General features: G+C 44.3%; 1 protein-coding gene across 1 annotated transcript in view; it reads right to left on the bottom strand.

The window, feature by feature from the left end:
• Positions 1-1,221: 1,221 nt before the first annotated feature.
• PPM1H (protein phosphatase, Mg2+/Mn2+ dependent 1H) overlaps positions 1,222-23,168 on the bottom strand; it is a gene marked incomplete at its 5' end in the record, with an annotated part of 133,063 nt that continues 111,116 nt past the window's right edge. Inside the window, 4 exons of the mRNA XM_084292889.1 lie at positions 1,222-1,386; positions 7,416-7,567; positions 13,373-13,480; positions 15,140-15,203. Of these exons, the coding sequence (XP_084149015.1) occupies positions 1,239-1,386; positions 7,416-7,567; positions 13,373-13,480; positions 15,140-15,203 (472 nt within the window). The 3' untranslated portion in view covers positions 1,222-1,238. The remainder of the gene's footprint in view (positions 1,387-7,415; positions 7,568-13,372; positions 13,481-15,139; positions 15,204-23,168) is intronic.

Genomic DNA, 23,168 nt, shown 5'->3' with positions numbered 1-23,168 from the left:
ATTTAAATCGATTCAGTACGGCTAAGAAAAAAGCTGATGAAGCTAGTGAGGGGTGAAGGGCTGGTAACTATCACAGTGATCTTTTGATCCTCAACTACAGTCCTCAACAAGTGAGAGGACAGAAAGTTATAAGCTGTCACTTTCTGATCGCCAAGTCAAGCAGGAAGCAGGAATATGCTGAATAGTAAGTGAGGCAGGAATAAGTGAAATCATTCTTAAACAGATCACTATCTGTGTACCCAAACTGATAACCAGAACAATATCATCACTTCAAGTAGAAATCCAACTGAAAATATACTCAGGAGCCCAAATAAATTTACTGAATCCCAGCTGATGCAAAAACTGTGTGTTCAGGGATCCTTTCAACAGGATAAGGCAGACGGACCCATTCAATGAATGAAAATCTGATCCCAAAGAAACCACGACCTCCAGGTAAACATCACATAGAGCTGAGTTTGCTTGCTCTGTATAAGCATGGTATGCACACAACAGGGAATCTCAACAAATAATTCCTCGTATCAGAACAAATCTTGCAGTACAAGACTGTGACCTATTTCTCCTGGACAATTTTGCAGCTGGCTGTTTTAGCTGCAGTAAACAGGTATAGTCACACTAAAAACAATTTCAGTTTTCCTACTAAAATACAGGAGCATAGTCTACTGAAGAAGAGACGAGGAAAAATGGGGATTCAAAGGATTACACAAGTTTGCAGTTGTCCATAGGTAAGTCATGAAAGCAACTTTTTGGAAGAAGAAAACTTTTGAGTCTCATATATATATCTATAAAAGTATTTTTAAATGAGATGTAACCCAAGTCACTACTCTGAATACCTGGGGTTAGACTTCAGGAGCCTCCACGGCTTCTGATGCCCACCTCTACTTGCACAACTGAAATGGCTCTTCCAAGCTACATGGTAAACTGAAAAAAATTAACTTGTATTTCAGGTCTTCACCCGGAGGGATGACAGAATCCGTAATATGCTAGCAGCATTTAAATCCCATTCCCGTTAAGCACCAAAACCTTTTCTATAGGGGAGTTGTAATCTTAAGGGTTATCTTTAATCATATACAGTATATGTGCAGAGCCCTGCCTTTCGGGCAGAAAAGTACCCCTCCAGCATTAGCTTTGAATAGATTACATCAGTTGGAGATGTCCCGGTCAGATCACCAAACACACATTGTCTCTTAGAGGCCCTTCCTGAAAAGATCCCCTTTCTGCAAACGCTCTCGATACTGCTCTCACGACTGCTTGTTCCCGTGTATTAAAGGAATGACGTAGACAGAAATGTCGTCTCCAGAGCCAAGCCTGTCGTTGGAGATTCGCCAGCCCCGGTCCTTCAGCACTCCCCGAGCTCGCATCACCAGGTCCTGCGCCGCCAGCGTGTACCTGTGAAGGCAGAACACAGCCAGGGAGGGTGAGTATTACGGCCTAGCTTGGTGAAGAAAGCCTGGAGATTTACATTTGTCAGGAACAAGGACAAGGTACCCAGAAGCAGAGAAATGTTAACCACAACATCCGCGCAAAGCAATCGTTCATAATTCAGTAGCAGCTTTTGTCTCAGAAGGTATTTCACAGGCAGTGATCAATCAAAAAGTGAGCAGTCATTTTAAGTGCCCAACTTCACAAGTTTTCAGAAAATATTAAAAAAAACAAACAAACAAACAAAAAACAAAACTCAACAAATCAGGTTTCTAGTAGTCTGAAAATTTGAGGACACAAAATAGCACCACTTGTTTACTGAGACCTACACTTGGGGACTGAAACACCTGGAGGTAAATATGGGTTTACTCATTCCATAGACAAACTGTAATAAAGAATGCAATTTGAAAACAAGCAATATTTAAAAATAAAATCCAAATTGCCCTTTAAACCAAGTAGATAAGCTATTTTCCTTGACTGTAAGAATGATTTTTGAACCTTTTGTATAGTGAAACTGGAAAAAGAAACTTAATACAGCAGATTCACAGAGTCCACAGTCCATTCACATTTATGAGTTCAATGAAAACTGTGTGAATGTGAGTTGTCAAGTGCTTAATTTAGTGAAATACTGACAGTTTCATGTTGCTTCAAAACTCCCAGACTGTGCGGGGCTGAATGGCATTGTATTTATGGGAGTTATTTTCTGTCCTTAGAAAATACCAGATGCTGCTTGGAGGCTGAAGGGTGGCGGAGCACAAGAAGTGGTGCAGACAGTGCTCTGCCCTGCGCCAGCCAGAATGGAGAAGCGGTTGTTTACAACGGGATTATTTCTAAAATGAGTCCTTATTCAACAAACCTGAGCCCAATGCAATATTGATCAGACGTGTTATCCCATATCGTTTTACCTGCTGTTACTAGATCAACACATCTGTGTGCTAATTTAGAAGTTTCCTCCGAAAGAAATCTCATTATGGATGAACAAGTACTCCAATCAATCCTCAATCCAACACCTGCCTAAGATGTTTTGAATTTAGCTGGGTGGAGCCAAGCTTCTCTATGATTTGCAGATTAAAAATTAATTGAACAGTTAAGAGACTCACAGAAGAAAAAAAAAACAAAAAGACACACGTTCAATATTGTGTCTGCCTGTATTTCATTTTAATCTGAAGTATCAGCCTCTGATGTGATGAGGGGCTCTCTGTAAAGCCAAACTCACAGACCATCAGAAGCAAAACACATCTGCGTAATTTAAAGAAAGCAGGAAGGACGAGAAGGATTGGCATTTCAAGACTCCCTTTTCTAGGGAAGAGCCTTGCCCAGAAGTGATCTGCCCAGATCTCATCTGAGGCATGGGAAAGAACAGCACCTCCACTGATCATAAGCAGTGGACAAAAAAGGGGTTTGTTAATTGAGTATCCAAGGATTGTTCTAACCCCAGCTAATTTCACCAAAGAATGAATTATTAAATGCAATTGCTATCAAAAGAGCCTTTATTCACCTTCTTGGGATAACAGAAGAGAAATACCCAATTTATTATGTCCTGTTTCTACAATTTTGGTTCCTTAGGCTCAAACGACTCCTTTGAATCGGGAATAGATTTACTTGCTCTACTAGAAAGTTACTTTTACTGCAAATAAAACAACGTTTCATGACACAGAAGGTTCGATGTTAAATCCAAATAATGCTCTGCAGAAGCAACACACTACCCGCTCCTAGTGGTACTGAGGGAGTGGTAACATTTCCAGGTCTCTCTAGTTTTGACACAAAATTTACTTCTAGCCATAAGAGCAGGGCCCAAGGGTCATTTTGCACCAGGCAAGTCACGAACTCCAACACACGCTTGCACAGACGCTGTCTGTAGGCTCCAAGACCTGTCTGCACCAAAGACCTCAAGGTGTAACAGCAGGAGGTGACAAGAAGCGCTGATTGTACTGTCCTAATAATGACATGAAATTTTGTTTTCCAAGGGGAAAGAAACAAACATACATTACTTGCATTCCTCAGTTCCCAAATCCCCAAATCAGATGCAGGGCTAAGAACAAAAGGACTCCACGTGGCAGGCAAGAAACTGAAATATTTATTCACAGCATGTCTGATGCTAAGAGAGTTTTGGCTAAGAACATCTTTTTCAAGGGTTTCTCAGCTATTGTCAGGATTTAAGAGAAGCAAACCCATCATTCTGGGAGAAAACTTTGCCTTCCTTCTTTTTCTAATTAACAAGGGCTCCCCACATCTAAAGAGCACAAAGGAATAAGTACTGCTCTTTATTGTGTAAAGATGTGCTGCTTAACGTTTGGAGAGGGTAAGATTAAAAAAAAAAAAGTCTTTAAGAAATCAGAAATCCTCCTGTAGACAGACTGTGAAATACACAAGAAAACCAGCTCGTTGAAGTGGAGGAGAAGGAACAGGTGAAGGCAGCAGCGAGGTAACGTATTCCTCTCCCAGCACAGAGCTGAATTGAGTGACGCTGTTCAGCTTGGCACTAGAGGAGATGGGGCGAGTTTCTGGTACCTGGAGATGAATAGCAGCAGCAGTCCATTATTGAATGCTTTATTCTCCAGCGCTGTGAACTTGGGATTCAGCTGTCAAGACAGCATTAGAGAACTGCTGAAGTAGTTTTAAAGTATCTACTTCCTCCTAATGAACAGCCTCGCTGGAATACAACTTCTGTGTTTTAAGAATAAATATATATATATTTTCTCCAGCTCAAGCTTTCAGTATTGATCAGTGAAAGTACTGCAGGGGAAATGGTGGCAGCAGGGGCAGCATGCTGTTGTCTGAGCAGCTTCTTATCCGCTCACACACAGCAGAGGTGGAGCAACTCCCCAGCACCCTCATAAATCTCCACATGGGGTGAGGGAGAGGAAGGACAGGAGGGAGGATGAGAAATTAAAGATTCCCAAGGTCAGTGTGTGAGTGCAGCCGAAGGAAATGGTCAAGATCCTCGCTTCTCTTCATCTTCATACTTTTTCAGACAGATGATGTATGAAAAAGCAGCAGTGTGTCGCTACCACCTGTTCTTCGCTCAGGGTCGCCTTCATGCTCTTGTAGGCCACAGTACCCGTAAGAAACGAGCTGGCTAAGAAATCCAGCTCAAGCCTGGCTTCTTTGCCCCATCACAGCACTGCCCAGCCCTGGCGGAGAAGCTGCTCTCTGATCAAGTCTGTTCTCGTCACCCGCTGCCCAGATCCCCTGAGGCTGTGTCTGCATGGCTGGGTGAAGACATCGCTCCCTGTGCATTGGAGATGCCCAGACACGTTACGTTTGACAGGATTCAGAAATGTTTTTCTGTGGGTAACAAACACTCAGAGCTCTGACAGTAAATACCAACAGGAGAGAGTCCCAAGAGCTTTACTGAGGGCTATGAGCTCTTATCCATCAGGCTGTAAAATGACTTCTAATTCAAATGGGAGGGATATTGTTCCCTAAAAGAGCTAATTACATAATAGGTAAGTGCTGTGCAGCTCTAAAATTTTCCTATTTTTATTTTTGCCTTTCTTTTTGTTAAATATGCTGCTGTCAGGGAATAAGTAGGCTACTGGGTCAGATGGATCTGGGGTCCAGGTTCTGCTCCAAATGGTAGGTTCTTCAGAAGATCATGGCATTACCAGGCCCAGGGGGCAAGCCCCTTACATTCTGACAAGTTTTCTGCATCCCTAGAGATTTTACATTTCCAGCTGATCACCTCACCACAGACTGTTACTGCACCCATCACAGAACTTGACATTTTGTAGGATAACATCTCCTTTAAACATAACACTGATAATGCTACAAACACGATTCTCCTGTCTCTGAGTAGTGAGAGGAATGAATGCAACGCCACTGTCTGAGCTGCTATGCTATTGTAAATTCATTAGTTATACCTCATTTGGACCACTGAAGTAATTACATAAAACCTCTCACACAGTACTTTAAACCCTTCAAATATTCTTTATAACCAAGCAGCAAGAGCAATTCCACAAAGGTAATTTTCATAAATATCATTGTAAACTATATGAGGGACTGTTCTAATTACCTTTTGCAAGCTGGCCTGAGAAATGTCTTGCTACCACTATTTGTAAGCCTCTAAATGACCTGGCATAAAGTTACTTAACAGAACAAATTAATTTTCGATTCAGATGTCCATTCACAGACCAATAGGTCAAACACTAATAAATGTGTTTGTTCTAACTCGTAATACAGGAGGCCCAATTCTGGAGTGTGTCGTACTCACACTGGTGCAAACGAGACTAATCCCCCACAATTACTGGGGCTAAAGCAGCATAAATAAATCTAAATCAAATAAAGAAAATGTTATTTTGCCCTTACTATGATTTCTATGAGTATTTTATAGTGGATGAGAAGTTACACACCTTGCATGTCAGAAAGATTGAACAAGGAATTCCCATTCCTTCTGCAAGAGAAGTGTTGGCTACCTCCAGTGCTGGAAACACCAGAAGGAACAAGACCGATGCAGTGCACCCAGACTGTGTTCACATCTAACAGGCCCAGCCAGGACAGCACGAAGAGCCAACCTTTCCCAGTTACCAGAAGACAATGGAGGCAGAGTAGGGCACAGGTATTACAACTATACCAGCTGTGTTTGCAACAGGAGACTCAGGGGTGCAGAATGCGGAGCAAAAGCTCCCTACCACCTCTGAACAGTGCTAGGGAAAAATGGGGATGCAATTGGGTGGGTCTCCTCCTACCTTCAATGAGCAGCTGATCTGCAGAGCACAGTGCCAGGTGCCCTGCAAGTGCTCCTCACTAGCCATGTACCAAATTCTGACTGTGTTTGGAGTGGCTGCCACTTCAAAACCCAAGCGGCCGTCAGGGTGTCTGTACCCTCTGCTGTCCTCCATGTTTGATGATGGAGAACAGGGCTCACCCCATGAAGATGACCACTCAGTAATTATGAATACATAAAGCATTTTGAGATTGGATTTCCCCATACCCTCAAGTGCTGCCACATCCAAACAAGTGAAACTTGAGCTCTCACACAGTCCTGCATGTTCTCACTTGGCTGCTGAGATATCCCACTGCTTATATCCCAAACTCCACTTTCCATGGGTACAACTGAGGATGCTTTAAGGGCTCTTTTCCCCCATACTCATCCCAGGGAGAGGGCAGAAAGCAGCGATGGCTAACCAGGCCTAAAATCAGGAGCAACAGGCACCTTTCAGAACAATCTCTGGAGAAGGATGAAACTACTTCCATTTTCATCATCCTCCCTTTCAGAAGCAAGAGACTTCTGATCTCCAGCTAGATGTTCTAATTCAGTGTGACACTGAACTTGGTAGCAGACAGACACTCCAGGCACACACTGCTCCAGTTAGTTTGGGAAGTTTTTTGTTTGCTTGGTGGTATATTCGAAAGAGAGAAACTGACCAAGAGGAGGTGAAGACAGGAAAATGAAGAGGATTACACAGGCTACAATTATGAAATTAAACAGAATCCAGCTACGTGAAGTAGAATAAAACTCTGCACTTATTTTGTCACCACAGCTGCCCAGCAGCAGGCAGGCAGTGGGCATCCACTAGCAGAGGTGGGTTTACAGGTCACAGCATGACTAGGAATAAGTGGCACCCACACCACACAGTATTTATCCATATGTATAGCGTGTGAGAGAGATACCAATAAGGTCCTAGCAAGAAACAATTCTTTAGTGTTAAAAGACTGTCCAGAGGAGAGTTATGTGTGACTGCTGGAGACAGAGACCTGTCGTGATGTTCTTTTAAGACCTCAGCCTCCTTTAGTTTCCATATGACCTATTACAGCCCACAAGATGATCCTTTGCCAAGATACCGTGATCCCACAACTTTCCTTTGAAGGTAGGCAATTCTGAGTTATAACTGGGAAAAAACAAACCCAAACATATTTGCTATAGGGATTCCATCCAGTGTATAAAAACATGCATACCTACTGCATGTTATCTACTGCATATGCTCTACACAAATACATTACAAAAAAGCACTCTTAATTCTGGAGAGGATAGAAAGTCAGGGATGAGCACAAACCTGTGGGGATCATCAGGGTCACAGTTTGGTAGGAAGTTAGTGACAGCTTCTGCCACTTCTTCGTTTAACAGAACGTCCCAGAGTCCATCAGTAGCTAGGATCAGAACATCATCCGGCCCATGCTCATACTGCAGGAGGTCGTAGACTCTCACCTAAAACACACAAAAAACATCATGAGAGGCATCCCACAGGCGTTGACCCAGCCGGGATGGACCCAAGTGTTCCTGAACGAGGCTGCACAAAGCAAGCCTCTGATCAAAGCAAAGCCCCCCCCAGCCCAGCTGCCTGGTCTGCATGCGAAGCTCTCCCCTATCGCTGGCAGGGCTAGTCAAATGGAAGCTGAATAATTCATTTGATGAATTTTTGATATTTTCTAATAAAATATTCACAAATAATTGTTTTCACTATTTGTCCAGACCCATTTAACTCTGCCAAATAAATTGCGTATGTTGTGCACAGCAGAAGGCATCTTGTTCGCCTTTCCAGGCCCGAGGCAGGCGCTGCGCTTCTGAACGACGCCCGGGCAAGGGAGCAGTCCCACCAAAGGGAGAAGAGCTATTTATTTACCTGCTCGGTTGTGTGCATCTCTACGGCATTCAGCGGGTAGAGGCTCACTTGAGATTCTCACAGAAGCGAACCCCGAAGCTTATCTGTGTGAGGCTGTTTTGTTAAAACGCCCACTGGCTTCAGCACCACAGCCGGGGGACGGGGTTGGGAGGGGCTGGGAGGCCACCAGCCGAGCCCAAATACGAGCAAAGGTCATCATGAGCATTTTAAAATGAGCCTTTTGGTGGCCGTAGCTCTCCTTCCAGCACACGCTGTATTCCAGCTGACAAAGCGCCTGCTCTTTCGATTCCCAGGCTCCAGCAGGGAGCCCTTACAAAGCCCTCCCAGAGCACTTCAATTACCACAGCAACAAGCCCCATCTGAAAGACGTGTGGCAACCCCGGCACGGCAGTCAGGAGGGAACGATGATCTGCACTGAAGTTTGGCAGCAGCACACCTTGTCACACATCCTGCTCCAGCCTTGGGCTTCACCGACAGCAGCAAGTTGGTCAGACAAGCACTTGGCATTGCCAGAAGACACGGAGCTGTTTTATTCTCCCCCCTGGTGCACTCTCCCCTTAGGAGCCATGGAGCAGGAAATGCACATAAAATGCCTGGACCTTTTAATGTAATTATGATTTTATGGGACTGCAAGCAGCTCTGGAGAAACAATCATCTAGACCTCACTGCTAATCCTTACTTGTTCGCCTTTCACTCAAAAGCACAAAAAGGTCATTTGTAAAATGTAACCTTCATTTCATTATCTAAGGTAACAGCTGAAAAAGGACTTTGGAGAGGATTAAAGTCAAGGCAAGATACTCTCTTCATTAGAGCATATCTCCTTATTCAGATTGAGTGGGAATACTATTATAGAAAAGATCCTTATATGCAGCACAGCTCTCCTTTCAAGCCCCCTGCACAAAAGGCAGCAGTTGTCACGGTCCCCATCTCCCAGAGTTTAGTTAACCTTTAACAGCCCAGAGTTTACTGGGCTTCAGGGGATAAATTGGGCAACGCAGCAACCAGCAAGTACACCACACATCCTGGTCAAGTCTCCCAGGTATAAGCAAGTATTTCAGATAGCATCCTGGGTAAAGCTCAGGGATTCACTGAGCAGCAAGCGCCTCATACAAACAACCAAGCTTCTACCATCACAATCTTGTACACTGCTGACAAAAAAGAGCTATTTTAGAGCTGTCCAGTCCATCATAGCTGCAGGTTATGCTTACAGACCGCTTTGCCCAGGTGCAGAAACGAGCCAGCTTCTACCTTTCACAGAGCCCTGCCACCAGCTCTCCTGAGCCTTCCAGCCCCTTCCATTGCCCTCACAAACTTTTGCCCTCTGTAACATCTCTGGAGCAACAGGACAGCCCTTGAAGGCTTCCATAAGTCACCATACTTCTGCCATCCACTGATGTCCTCTTTGATGCGGAGAGCTGGAGACCTGTGAAGTGGTTCAGTTTGACTTCAGCAATCAGCGAATGCAAAAAGCCAGCTACAAGGAAGCAGCAACCACCTCAGCAGCACCAACACCCGTGACAGTAAGAGTTGGGTTACACCGCATTTTATCTCGACTGGTACTTAGAGATCTCTGCTGAAATTCAGCAGTGGACACTTGCCACCAAACCCACAGTCGCCCACGACACCTTTCTGAACACGCATTACGTGGCTCGTCACACAGTGCCTTTTTTCATTACAGGTATTTCTTTCTAATATTGCTCGCCTACACACAATGAGAAGTGCTGAGTAAAATGCTTTGGGCAAGCAGCAAATAAGCAGGTGGGCCGGTTTTATATTTACATTTCAAACAACCTACCCACTGGACAAAACCTGCGTTTGGCTCATGCAAAGGACCACACCAGCGCTGCGAAGGCGCTAAGGCTTGCCAGGCAGTTCTGTTTGTAAGAGGCAGCCAACACGAGTCCCTGTGGCGTGAAAACTGTTCAGACAAAGTGGCACAAGAGCCTGCAGCCATCTGAGGTGCTCCCAAGCAGCCTGCCTGGGGGAATTCAAGCCACACAACAGTCCGCATTCAGTTGCCTGCACTATTGATCAACCCAGTCTCTTCAATAAATTAAACCCTTTCTTAATTGTATTGTCCCTTTTTATGTGCAGTGTTATCCAGTGCGGCTCCACTGGCAAACGATGAGATCTTTCAATACCACCCTCCAAGTAATTTATATGTAAATAATAAAAAGCGGGTCCCAACACTGCTCCCTGCAGCACTCACCAATTAATCTCCTTTTAGCTTTTTACTGCCACCCTTTGTTTCCTGCCCTTTAGCCAATTTCCAGTAGACTGTGCCAACTTTCCACTTAGTCTATAGCTTCATATCTTTTATATTAATAACCTGTGATGCAGAACAGTTTCTCAAATGTTTTTTTTTTTTCAGAAATCAAAGTGCTCGGGCGAGATCATCTACCACATTTTTATTTTTTTTTAATTCTCTGGTAGACATAACCCTGAAGGACTTCAAGCTACTAAAGCGTGATGTTTGCTTCCTTAAACCACCTTGACTCCCTTTGATCAAAGAGTACTTCTGTAAGTACTTGCCTCACTTGTTCCTTTAAACGCTGTAATTCCCCAAGATTTCTCCAGAAGGCAGATGTGAATCTAAAACGGCTTCCTTTGACATATTTGCGAAGTCGTTACAAAGATTTTTTTAATGCCTTTGGGTGGGGAAAATTTCTCCTTGGTTACCTTCTTACCATTTGCTCCCAGTGGTGGTGTTGGGTTCGTAGTGGCAAGGGCCAGGTGCTGTTGCCGGAGCCACACTGTGTCCACCGAACGGCTGAGCTGCTGCTTGAAAAATTTCAGGATGAAATTCTGCTTTTCCGCTGCAACAAGAAGGCTCTTGCTGAGCTTTAAAAAGCAGAATTTCCTGCTGAAAGCTTTCAAATGAGCTGTTCCATTATGAAAAATAAATATTTAATTCCATGCCAGAGAGCCTCAGCCATAGCTTGCCTGCTTTGTGCTACTCCAGTTCATTATAAAAGGCTCAATTCTCTAGAGCTCACCAACCTGCAGAAGTCCTCCAAATCTGGTCTCGTAACAGCTGAGCCACTGAATCCTGATTACATTTGTCAGTCTTGGCTACATGACTTCTCCTCCCATAGCCTGGCGCTCTATCAAAGCGTAAATTCATACCACCCCCAAATTACTTCTATGCCTGTTTCTAGATATAGCCACACGGATGCTTACCTTGCCTTCAGATAAATTTTGGTGGACACGCCATACCAGAGTTTTGTCACCCTGGCAGTAAATACACTGAAAACTCACCACCTTGCCCCCAGATTTGGAAAGGACTCTGTAATTACAGCACGGAAACAGAAGCCAGACTTGGATTCTCCCCATGTCACGGCTCACTGTGAGGCTTCACTTCCTGTGCCTCCCCTTTTCCAGGTCTGGAAACCAGACAACGTGCCTCCCTACCTCTACAAAGACAATTTCCAAATCAAATGCTGCACGAGGGCCAAATGTGACTGCTGCCCGAGGCCACTGCACTTCCAAGCGCCTGGGTGCCCAGATGGCAGCATAAAGAGGTTGATTCTTAATGCTGGTTTCTGTGCAAGGTGTCCACATATGGGCAGAACAAGTCAGAGAAGAATGTGAGGAAACAAAGCACTGGAGCCCTCTCTGGGAAGAGAAGGATGAGCTGGTTAAGAGAAGAGGTGTAATGGAAAGCAAGTTGGATCATATTTTTTACTTCCTAATAAAATTCAGGTTATGTTGTTTTTTCCCCCTCCTTTCCCACATCTCTAAATCGAGGTGGCAGGTGCTCTGTCTTTCCTCCTGCTGCCCTAGTACATTTCTACTGAATTTAGCTGAGAAGGGAATATGGAAACAAAGCTAATTTTGCTTCCCTTTAACAAAGCAGTTAAGAGATCCTGAAACGTGGATAGCATACGAACTGAATGACATATTCCAGAATTTGAACACACGCTCGCACACACGCACTACACACAAATCAGAAAAGCCCATGAGAAGCTGTGGTTTATACACACAGACAAATAGAGCAGCAGCAGCAATCAGCAGAGATGGTACTGCTGAGATACTGCGCTGCAGCTATTACATTCCCCAGAAATGCTGGGTCTCAGCAAGCCAGAAAGAAAAATAAATAGGTAGAACTGCATCATTGTGCTGGCACTAAGCAAAACCATCGGAGTGATGAGTGCAGAGCTGCTGCCTGCCTGGCTGAGGAGAACAGCAGCAGGTCCCAGCAATGGGCACCACACACTCAAATGGGGGAGAGGGAAGGGACTGGACTGACAGCAAGGAAAAGCGAAGAAGGGGCTGTCTCTGGATCGCCTCCTTTTCCTCAGGGCCAGAATCTCTCAGTGCTTCATTTTTAAATTGATGTTCTAAGATGTTCTAAGCAAGGTCAATTTAATACTTTTGTTCCCTTCTAGCAGTGTTATGCCATTTGTGTATTTTCACTCTCTCACGCTGCTGTATCAAGCAGTAAGTTCAAGGTCAGATACAGGGTATGGTTAAAACAATGGAAAGGCAGCTGACAGTGGATGGCTCTCAGCATTTGGGCCATGGCAGCAAAGCCTCCTCTTTTTGTGCTCTCACAGGATGGTTTGCCCTTGCTTAATATTTTATTGAAAATGTGTCATCTGTTCCCTGATGTAGGAACATGAATAAAGTTCCAGAGAACAAAGTGAGGTTTGAATGTTTCTTGTTAATAACCAAATACATTCAAACCCATTTAGAAGCCTTTGTATCCCTCACTGCAAGGTCTATGGTGGTCAAACAATAGAACTGTTTTCGTTGAGGCAAGTCAAAACAATGGAGGCACTTAAAACTGGTTTCCAGAGAGGTGAGTAGCAGGTTCACTACCCCTAGTATGGTAAATATTGCCTAATCTCCTCTTTATGTCATCATTTGGGAACGCACATTGCCATTTCTGACACTATTTTGGGTTTGCACAGAACCACCATAAAAAAATTAAGCACTGGATGTGAAGGGGCAGCCAGATGGAAGCATAAAGCACTCTTCCAACGCACTCTTGGCGTTTTCCTACTTAGCAGTTGGATCTGGTACCCTCTGCCTAAAGCAGGATGCCATGCTACCGTGGAAGACATCCAATGCTCCCTTCTGCAGAACGCTGGTTTGTGTCAGCTTCTGTGAAGGCTGCATGATCCAGGCCTCAGAGGGTGTTGGGGCACGTGAAGATGAGGAGAGATGGGTGTCTGCCACACAGAATGGTGAGGCTACAGGATAACTACAGACAAAAGGATGAGAAGGCATCAGTGCTCTGCCTGGGATGTGGAGCAACCAGAGACAGGCACACAACTGGAGAAGGAATTTTTAACATTCAGGAGTCAGATTTTGGAAGAACAAATAAGCACGGTAAGTATACTTGTTTCTCTCCCACAAACCAGATAGTCAAAGCTTGGCTGTTTTACCTCAGGAGATGAGGACAGGAAAGGTTTGATGTAGATATTGGAGTCATGCACCTTCAGGTCGTGGTCTCCCAGTCCTCGGGTCACCCCAATTGTTGCCATAACCCGAGCCTGGAAATAAAGAAATGGGATCAAAACTTGCTTCGTGCATTGTATCACCATGGAAAGAGATAACATTCCTACTTCACAACTGTCACAGCTAGGGATGAACTCTTTTTCTCCCAGAGACTTGAGATCTAACATAGCTAATCAATGTATGAACTTCATTTCCATTTCGCATTTTGTATTTGTGCCCATGCCAGTTTAAGTATGCCCATCCTAGACTGTGACCATCTGTACGGGACTGGGACTATGGAAATCTAACTCAGTTGCCTCACTGTCCCATGGTAATCAATGAGAGCACCCCTTCAGCAAATTACACTAATATGAAGTAAACAGGTTTTATAAAAGGGATGAGGAGCCTAATTAATCACTTAAGAAACCTGTGGCCTCTTCCTTTTGACATATTGCCACATATTTTCTTCATCAAGGCCAAGGCAAAGTGCCAAAGGCCACCTCAAACTGCTGAGTACGCAGAGTGCCAGTGCCCGCTGAGCTCTCTGTGGAGAGCTGGTCCAAATCAGGTCTGCTCTTACCTCAGATCTAATGCTTTCTTCGCTAAGCATCCTCCTTTGAGACAGGAGCTGTTTCCCAAGAGGTGCTGGGCTCTTCTTCATTAAAGCTTCTCCAGAGCCTGCCCAGGCAGCCTGCCCCATGGGCACCCCAACTCCCTGCACATCACCTCCCCAGAACACTACCTTTGCCGCAGCAGCTTTTGAACAAGATTGCTCACAGCATCAGTAACAGTGCAAGACTGACTCAAAATTATTCTGCCTCCCTAACCCCTGGCTCCATAAGGCAAAAAGAGAGAAAATTTAAAAGATATGCGTGAAACATTTTGCAAATAATTATAAACCTAACCAAATTCAGAGATAAGCTGCAGGTCCGAACCTTTAAAACTTGGGCTAATTCTGAAGAGCGTGTGTTTTTGTACTGAGATAAGAGCCTAATGCAGCAGGGGAGCACTATTTAGGAACACAGTGAGCATACAAATATCAGCAAACTGACACCACTGCGTCCTTGTATTGATCCTATTGCTGCATCCAGCTAAGCTTGCTGGGATCAGCACTAATGATCTCACTGTTCTTAATCAGGGAATTGGAAACAAAGTTCACCCAAATGGAAGGGTTCACTTCTTACTTTCAAGAAAAACTATCAGCAATCACATCAGAAAAAATCAACAGTGAGTTCACGTACACTAGCTGAAGAAAACATGTTTAAGGGCTGTTATAATTCCTAAATCCTGCCTTGATCCCTCCTCTTCCTAAATTAGGGTTTTTGCATCTCAGAGCACTGTAAAATGTTTTTAAACATCCTTCTGCTTCATTTTCAGCAAACATGACTTATTTTGCTATCTTCAATCATCCTAGTTATATTTTACAATGAAAATAGAAACATTTAAAGTCATCTATTGAAGACGGTCTCTTTGCAGCCTAGTTACTTGCAATGAAACAAAACCAAAATGAAACTGAACAGCAAATGACTTCCCTCTTCCCTCCACCCCAGACATGAGACTGATTTATAACTGAACCAAGATATTCTTTCAAGCTGTCAAAACGATAAAATAAAGAGATACTGAGTGGAAAACAGTGGACTGCCACAGGCTAAATCAAGTGGTAAACAGCAGAGAATTTGTTCTTCCTCTGGTCTGAGGAAAGCACATGTGCCCACCTTCTTGCCTTCTCCATATATCAGGGGAAACTTCAAGTCATCTTCCTCAATGGTTTTGTATGCCCTGTGAGGGGGGGACAAACAACATTTACAGAGCTTGAACTCAATTAGTGACCCACTGCCCTGAAACAAGCAGATATGATTATTTAATTATTATTATTATTTTTAAAATCATTATTTTTCCTAGGGACTCTGCCTTTGATCCGAGATGTACATTTCTTTCTCCATGGAAAGATTCTTCCCGAAGATTTAGTCCATTTCACCACAAAAAAAGTGACCATGAAGTATGTAATGTGCCAACCTGCTCCTATTGCCTGCAAGGAGAAAGAGGTGGACTGGAATAGCATCCTCACCAGGTAACATACTGTGGGTTATGGCAGTAGCTATACCATAACACAGCACAATTAAAGAAATAGGAACGAAACAAAAAGCCAAGAAACCAACCAATGCCTCGATTCACACCGTTAACGTGAAATGGTGAGCAGCAACTGAGTGTGTATGTGGTTGAAGTGTGAAACAGCTCTCTGATCCTGTTCTCACCTTTCAGGACTGCTTAAACTAAAAGCAAGCTTCACATGCTGAAGACTTTTAGAAGGCTATTTAGTGCTCATTTGACCTTGACTGCAACATCCAAGGTTGTCAGAAATTTTACATTTCGCAACAGTTTTCCAATGGCCGAGAGACAAGAGAAGTAAATGTTCATGCTCTGATTCTGTTCGCTTCATGCCTGCGTACTCTACCTTTTACAGCTGTTGACACTGATGAGGTGAGAAGGTGAGCAATTTTGCAAGTGAGAAATAAAATCAGAAAAATAGATGGCTGTCACTCTCACAGCCACAGAGCCCCATGGCTTGTGTAACATAACCTGGGGTCCCTCTTTGGTCAGAGTACCTCACCCCACAGCTTTGCCAGAGGGACACGCTTCCCTTCACACCACAAAATTGTTCCTCCCATGCTTTCCCCGGGTGTTGTCCTCCCCTCCATTCTACCCCTGCCCCCAGTCCTCAGGGTGATACCAAAATAATTTACTGAGAGCATGGGTCAGCACTCCTTGCTGACATGGAAGGAACAAGCAGGAGAAAGGAAAGGACAGCAGCAGGTCCCTGCCAGCCCCTGCTGCGTGGCTCTCGAGCTGGGCTGCTTGCTTGAGCTCAGGGGAGTTGCATTCAGTTTAAGCAATGGGACACAAACCAGCAGGAAATTAAAAAGTAAAGCTGAAATCCTAGATTGTAGTTTAACTGCCCCCTGCTTCACCAAAATATGGCACAGACCTGGGATCAGTAAATGGTGCTGGATTACACAGCTATGTGTGCTGCAGCATCTAGGCAAACCTCTTAAGTAGTGTAGACCCACTTGAGACCCCCCCCTTTCATTTCTTAGTAACCATAGGTAGGGTCCATATTAGGGCTTTGGGGTAGGGGGACAAAGGAGAAAAAGAAACCAAAATCCAAAGGAACAGTAGTGAACGACTCCACTCCCATGCTATAAAACATCACTACATGGTAAATCCCTAAGTGGAACCAGGTAAGGTTTGCAAAACACGGTGGGTGTTTCATGGGAGACCAGACAGTCAAGAGTATCTGGGGTACGTGGGTATCTCTACAAGGGATGCTATGGAGAAAGCACTTAAATGGCTTCTGTACTGCGGGAAGGGAAACTACAGCTCTTAAACCAAAGGCCACAAATCACTACACACAGCGAGCATGGTAAAACTTCACTGACATGTAAAACTCGGGTTGGCATTTTCTTGGGAAGGATGAGTCAGTCAGTCACGGACTTTGCTCCCGTTCCTATTCTTACATCCAACAGGCAATAGCTAAGGTCTCCGCCTCACTCACCAGCTGGGATACCCTGGTTTGAACAAGGAGGATAATTTTACCATCACTTTACTTACTCCCTGACTGGTTGTGAACACATCCCAAAGCTTCCCGTTAGAACCACAGCTCTGGAAGCCCTGGCAAAACCTCCCCAAGGAGGAGTCTGAATTCTTCTCATTCCTTTCCTTAGAGGCAGTTGTGCTCCGACAACAAGTAAAACGGTGTCAGCTGAGTCTGTGTTGGTCATCGGAGTTAAATGACTAATCCAAACCATAAACCCAAGGATATAATTCCTATTGGATTTTTAAACTGCTAGAGGTATTTGTTACAAAAAGCAAATACGACTACATTGATGTGACTTAACTATTTACAACCCCCCTTTCTAAAGGAACAAACAAACCCATTCTTTACCTACAGATTATATAATCTGAATGAGAACTAAAAATACTTAAGACCAAAGCCCCCACTTCACATTGTAAGTAGCCAAAACAGGGACCAACTTTTCATCCCACTCTCCCCCCCCTTCATTTTCCTTTGTAGCACCTCACACCAGCTGTGCTTTAGGAAGAAGGGGAAAAAAGCAGGGGAGGTGGAAAAGAAAAAAGCATCAGTTGGTCTTGTGTCCTTCAAAAGAATGGTCCCCACGGTTAAGTCCAGCATCTTTTATGGACCCACCAAATAGACAATCTTCTTCCACTGTGACACAATGGTGCAGGGATGTTGGTAGAGGCAGTGTTGCAAGGGCTGAAGCTAACTTCTTTCATCAACAGATTAGGAAGGGCATCTGGCTGGCCTACAACCTCCTGAAGCTATGTGACTCAGTCGGAGATGACCAGAAGCCTGCAGCGATTTGTTTCGTGGTTTCTCACAAGCAAATCATCTTCTGGGCTCAGAATGTGGGTGCCAAGACTCATCTCAAATGCACTTTTTTTCCTATTGATATTGCTATTGCCTGAAAAATTACCAGCCCTCGAAAAACAATGCTTAGAACTGCAACCGCAGCAGTGGAGCTGGCTTGGATACACTGAAAAGCAACCTAAGACACTTGAGAGAAGTACCTAAGCCCTGCACTACTAGCGAAACAGAATTAATAATATATGAGCCTGTGGTTTCCTGCAAAAGAATGATGAAGGACAGCTTTTCAGCTAGCAGCTCTGCAACTGTGCTGGGGCGAAGGAAGGAAGGAAGCTATGAAGTTCCCGGTGATTTATGCCGTGTGAAACCTCCTGTACTTTGTACATGTGTTTATTTCACACAGGCTACAACCTTCTGGACTATTTCACTTGACTTTATGTAGTAAAGTTGCATTTATACCTTCCTGTGCTCTTTAGAGAGAGAGTATGCTGTATATAAAGATGTAATATGGCAATAGGTATATCAAACACAGACATATGGAGAACCTGAGGGGGTTGTTTGGTTCTTTTAATGCCAACACAGCCTTATTCAGACATCCCTGTAACCCAGCCTATCTCGCTGTTTTAACAAACATAAAGGCAGGGTTGCAATCCTCTGAACTCCTCATCCTCCTCATCGCCATCCCAGAAGGATTCCACAGACAGCAGGGCACGAGAAGATGGGTTTTAAGGTTATAAGGACACGGCCATACTACTGCTTGCTGCCCTGAATGAGCCTAAATCCTGTCAGTGCTTCTGCCACGTAAACCTCTACTTCTCCAAATGGAAAAACACAGGGGGTGGAGAAGGGGGAGTAGAAAAGGCAAGCTTGTGCCCAGCTAAATCTAGTTGCATTTTTTTCAGTTAACTTTGTTTCTTCTTTTCGTTTCAAAAGAATTATGAAATGCTACTGCTGTCCAAAAATACTGAACTAGGGCTTGACATATGTACCACCCACAAAGTTACATTTGGACTCAGGATCAACATTTTGGAAAACCAGGCCAAATCGCACCAGGAGCCAAAAGAGATGTCAGAACGAAAGAACTAGGACTGACATGATGTTACTCGTATGCAAACTGGAATCTGCTCTAAATACATGGCGAAAAATCACCACAAGCTGATAAATGCCCAAGACAATCTATGAAATAAATTTCCTACAGTACCTGCAGTTGTTAGCAGTGCTTTAGTACTTGTTAAATAAGAGATAGTCGAAACTACCTGAATATTGCTGGGTCAGAACTTGAAAAACTAGTCAGCTCCCAAACACAAATTTCAGAGCCAAAATCCTAGATAATTTCTTACATATGTTAAGCATTCTCCTGCCATATAATTTGTTCTTAAAATTGGTCTTCTGAAAGCAGACAAATTCATGTAAGAGTAGAAGTTGCCGATGACAAAAAAAAAAAAATAAAATCTACTTTGTGTTCTCTTTTACAGCAAACTATGCAAGTCTACTGTTCATTGAAGGTATTGCATTGGCATCCCCAGGCACAACAGATGGTAGCAAAAACACAATCTATGCTGACCTGGAAGGCTCAGTTCTGCAAACAACAGGGGAATCCAGACTCCATGCCCACTGTGTGCTCTGCTGTTCCACAGCACTTGGCTTCTGAATGTTTGCTCGTTTTTACATCTCTGCTAGTGACACTTGATAGTAAACTGAGGAACAGCAAAAAGAATTGCCATCAAAGGGCTTTAGCTTGAAGCATAAGGCAAAACCCACTTGTGGCAAGCACAAAGAAAAAGCACTACACCATCAAAAATGTCTTAGTTTATATTGAACACAAGAACGAAGATTCTCCTTTGAGACAGATTTGTGAATGCAGTGTATTTCTAGCTCTACTTCGCTATTATTCTATAAAAAAAATAATAATAATAAAAAAGACAAAACAAAACCAAACACAAAACAACAAGCACAACAAAACCCCTCCAGCAAACCAACCAACCTCCCATCATCCTGACCTGTGTTACTCAAGCTCGACCTTTCTTGGTCATACCAATAGAAAACTAGATTTTTATCCTTGAGCAACATAAAATTTGAAAGAAACAGTTCCCAGTTCACCCCCAGTCCTCCCAAGTAATCAGCGGACCGGAGCTACTTTTGAATAACAGAGCTCAAATCACCAACCCAGAGGAACTGATTTTCCTTACTGTCTATCGAACTACAGGTATCAAACCAATGTAAGTGCTTACTACCAAATTTTCCAAAAGGAGAAATGATATGTAGCACAGGTTAGGCAAAGAGCCACTGAAAATCTTGCAATTTATGTCTCAATCCAACCATAATTTTGTTTAAATGTCCTTATATGTGTGCTTTGCAGAGTCAGGCTCTCTAAATCCAGAGAGTGCTGTCTGATACTAAGTACCCTCTAGATATGTTAGTTTTAATGTTTCAGTGCCTCAGTGTCTTTCTCCTATTACTCATCTGACATAGTTTAATGAGGCAAAACTACAATATACAAATACAATAAAAGCACACAAACTACAGCAATGTTTATAAGAGAAAGGATGATGGCAAACCCAGATGGATTAAAGAAGGCATGCATGCACACATGTGCACAAAAGAGTTTTTAGGGACACATCTATTCTAAACAAAGACACTCTAATAATGTTTCTTTCAGGTAAAGAGGAAAACATACAAGTTTTAAAATATCTCTTTTTCATAGAGAAGGCAGCAACTCCTTTTTCTAAACCTGAAACTGTACAGTGTTTAATTTTTGCAAATTCCAGCTCTGTCTACACATGTATACATTTTAATAAGTTTAAAATCTCTCAGCATGGCTTGCATACAGATATTTTCTCTAGTTTGGTCAAATCAGACTGGTACTTGAGCTGCAGGCTTTTTCTGGAGAGGATGTGTCCCCCAGGTACCAGGTACTGCTGTGAAAGTAACCCCTAAGCAAAGTGAACTCCACCCATCTTGCTCAGCCCATTTTACAGACTCGAGCATTGGCATCTTCTCTCAGGCACTTCCCTAAGTGTGGCTGATTTTTTAGTACATTTGCCTCTAATGAATCATTAAAAGAAAGTGGTGGAGGAAAAGCTGGGGAGTGAGTGGCCAAGGACTTAGGGAGCCTTGTTCAAAAAAGCTGATAGAACTGATTCCACAGACTAGGAGTCTTTTGGTGTCATTGCACATGAGGAACCTGATCTTGTGCCGAGGCAAAGCCCAAGCGGAGTTTTGCAGCCACATAGGGACAGGTCTTGGATGCACTGCTTCTGGAAGATGCTCCTGCAGGACACAGCTTGGACCAGATACTTTCTTTCCAGGCTCTCTTGGCCTCAGAAAGGCCATTTACAAAGAACTTTACCTCAGACTTAGTTTCCCCCTTTGTTGCAGCATTATTATTTTTTATATGTTTGCTTCTTCCTGCCCCAAAGACACCGGCTCGGCTCCTGTGGCATGTGTTCCCTTGGGGACCCCAGAGCCATCCATCACCACCAGGAGACTTGCTGTACGCAGCAGGCCAGCTCCCACCTCCTGCTGCTCCTCCAGCAAGGGCTGAAAATCCCCAAAATGCTGGGACTGTGCACGGCGAGTGCCTCGCTACGGGAGTGAAGACAAAAAAGCCAGGCAAGTGGCCACGCACTACGGCTCCTGCTGCAAAAATGACACCCTCTGTCTCCTTTCTCTGGAAAGGCCTAATGCTGCTAAGGTGGCCCGTAATCATTAAATTATGAAAATCTAAGTTGCTGGGAGGAAATTAATACCAGGAGTGACTCGGGAAAAGGCTGCTTTTTTTGTGAAGTAATTATGAAATTAAAATTTGATCTCTCCCTGGTGATTGTGCAAAGGATACGGCTGAGGTCTCAAACACAACAATACGGCCGGGGTTTCAACAGAAGAAGCGCAGAAGGTTTCACTCGACAAAAAAGCTCAATTAAAAAATGGGGGGGGGAGGGGAGAATGACTTTTTGTAAATTACATGAATTTGGCTAAAAGGCGTAATCAAGCAGGTTACGGCACAGGGTCTGCAGACTTCCAATTACTTTTTACAAGTTGGAATCAAGCTGTTAGGAAATGCAGCTTATCTGAATAAGACTAATAATGCTAAGCTAATTAGACCCAGCGGCATTAGCCGGCAGATAAATTCAGGCAGAAAGAGGGACAGTGTCACTTTAAATGCTGCCTTGGGATCGGTGGGAAAGCTAATGAGGAGTGTCAGTCGGGGCTGTTTTATTAGGTGGCTCTCCGGAGGATATAGCCCGAGGTTTCTGTAGCAGGGCTTCTGTGCTTGATTCAATAAATCAATTTATATTAAACGGGGGTGCAGTGCAGGCGCCTGCTTCATAAAGCTCCCGGTGGCATTTCTCAATCTGCTTAGGCGCTCCTCGGCTGGGCTACCTGAACGCCGTCAGAGGACATGGAGCAGGGCAGCGAGGAACAAGCAGCCACACCGGCAATATTTGTTCAGTCGGGCTCACGCATTACCAAGCAAAACATGTACATTGGCTCCCGCCGTGGCACTCCGGATCCCCAATAAGTGATTAATGAGACCCTGGGTTTTGTGAGCTGGAGCCTGAACCGCAGGCCGCGAGGCAGGCTGCACAATGAAAGCAAGAGGCATCCATCCCAAACCAAATAAAATGGCTTGAAAAGTGAAGTTGCTTTTTTAATCAGATGCTCAGAGGCTGAAAGACATTCCCTGTTGGAAAAGAAAAGGGCGAGCGCAGAATAGGCTGGCGGCTTGCCAGCAAGTGGCCAATATTGACTCTAGAATAAAATGGTTTTTGCTTAGCGCCGGCCCCAGGGCACCAGCCTCGCTGCTTGGGAATAAATCAGACGCGCAGCGCTTCCCCAGAAGGGGCTGGCCGTCAGGCGGCTGGTCACGTACCACAGCAAGGCCTCTGGAGGCACAGGGCTGCTGCTCAGGGCTCTGCAGCCCCTACAGCAGTAGGGCACGCTCGGGTGGAGCACGCAGTCCTGTCACTCGCCGGGCTTCAGCCCAAAACGCGTGGCTGGGGCTGTGCCGGGTTGAACCGCTTTTCATGGGTCCAGTTCAACTCCGTGCGGTCCTGGAGGGCAAAAGAAGTCACAAACAAATCAGCTGTAAAACCGGACTTTTGTCTGGGGCTCTTTTGCCACTAAAATCTACTGGAGTCAAAACACTGAAGCTTTGATCTGAAAACAAGCATTTAAAGAATCCTACTTTAATGAGAACAGCAGAAAGGCCACTGTTTACGTTCCAAGGAGGAGCAAAAAACTAATTTTGAAACCACAAAAGGCCAATGCCAACTGGTAGTGTCCTCTGTCTGCCTCTGGTTAAACACACTGCTGTAAGGATGCTCTGGTGCTGCAGGAGGCTGACAGAGGAACAC

Source organism: Netta rufina, assembly GCF_964035555.1.
Source record: "Netta rufina genome assembly, chromosome: 1".
In the NCBI taxonomy this organism is placed as follows: Eukaryota; Metazoa; Chordata; class Aves; order Anseriformes; family Anatidae; genus Netta; species Netta rufina.
Note: the sequence above shows the minus strand (reverse complement) of the source record. Positions and strands in the feature narration are given on the sequence as shown.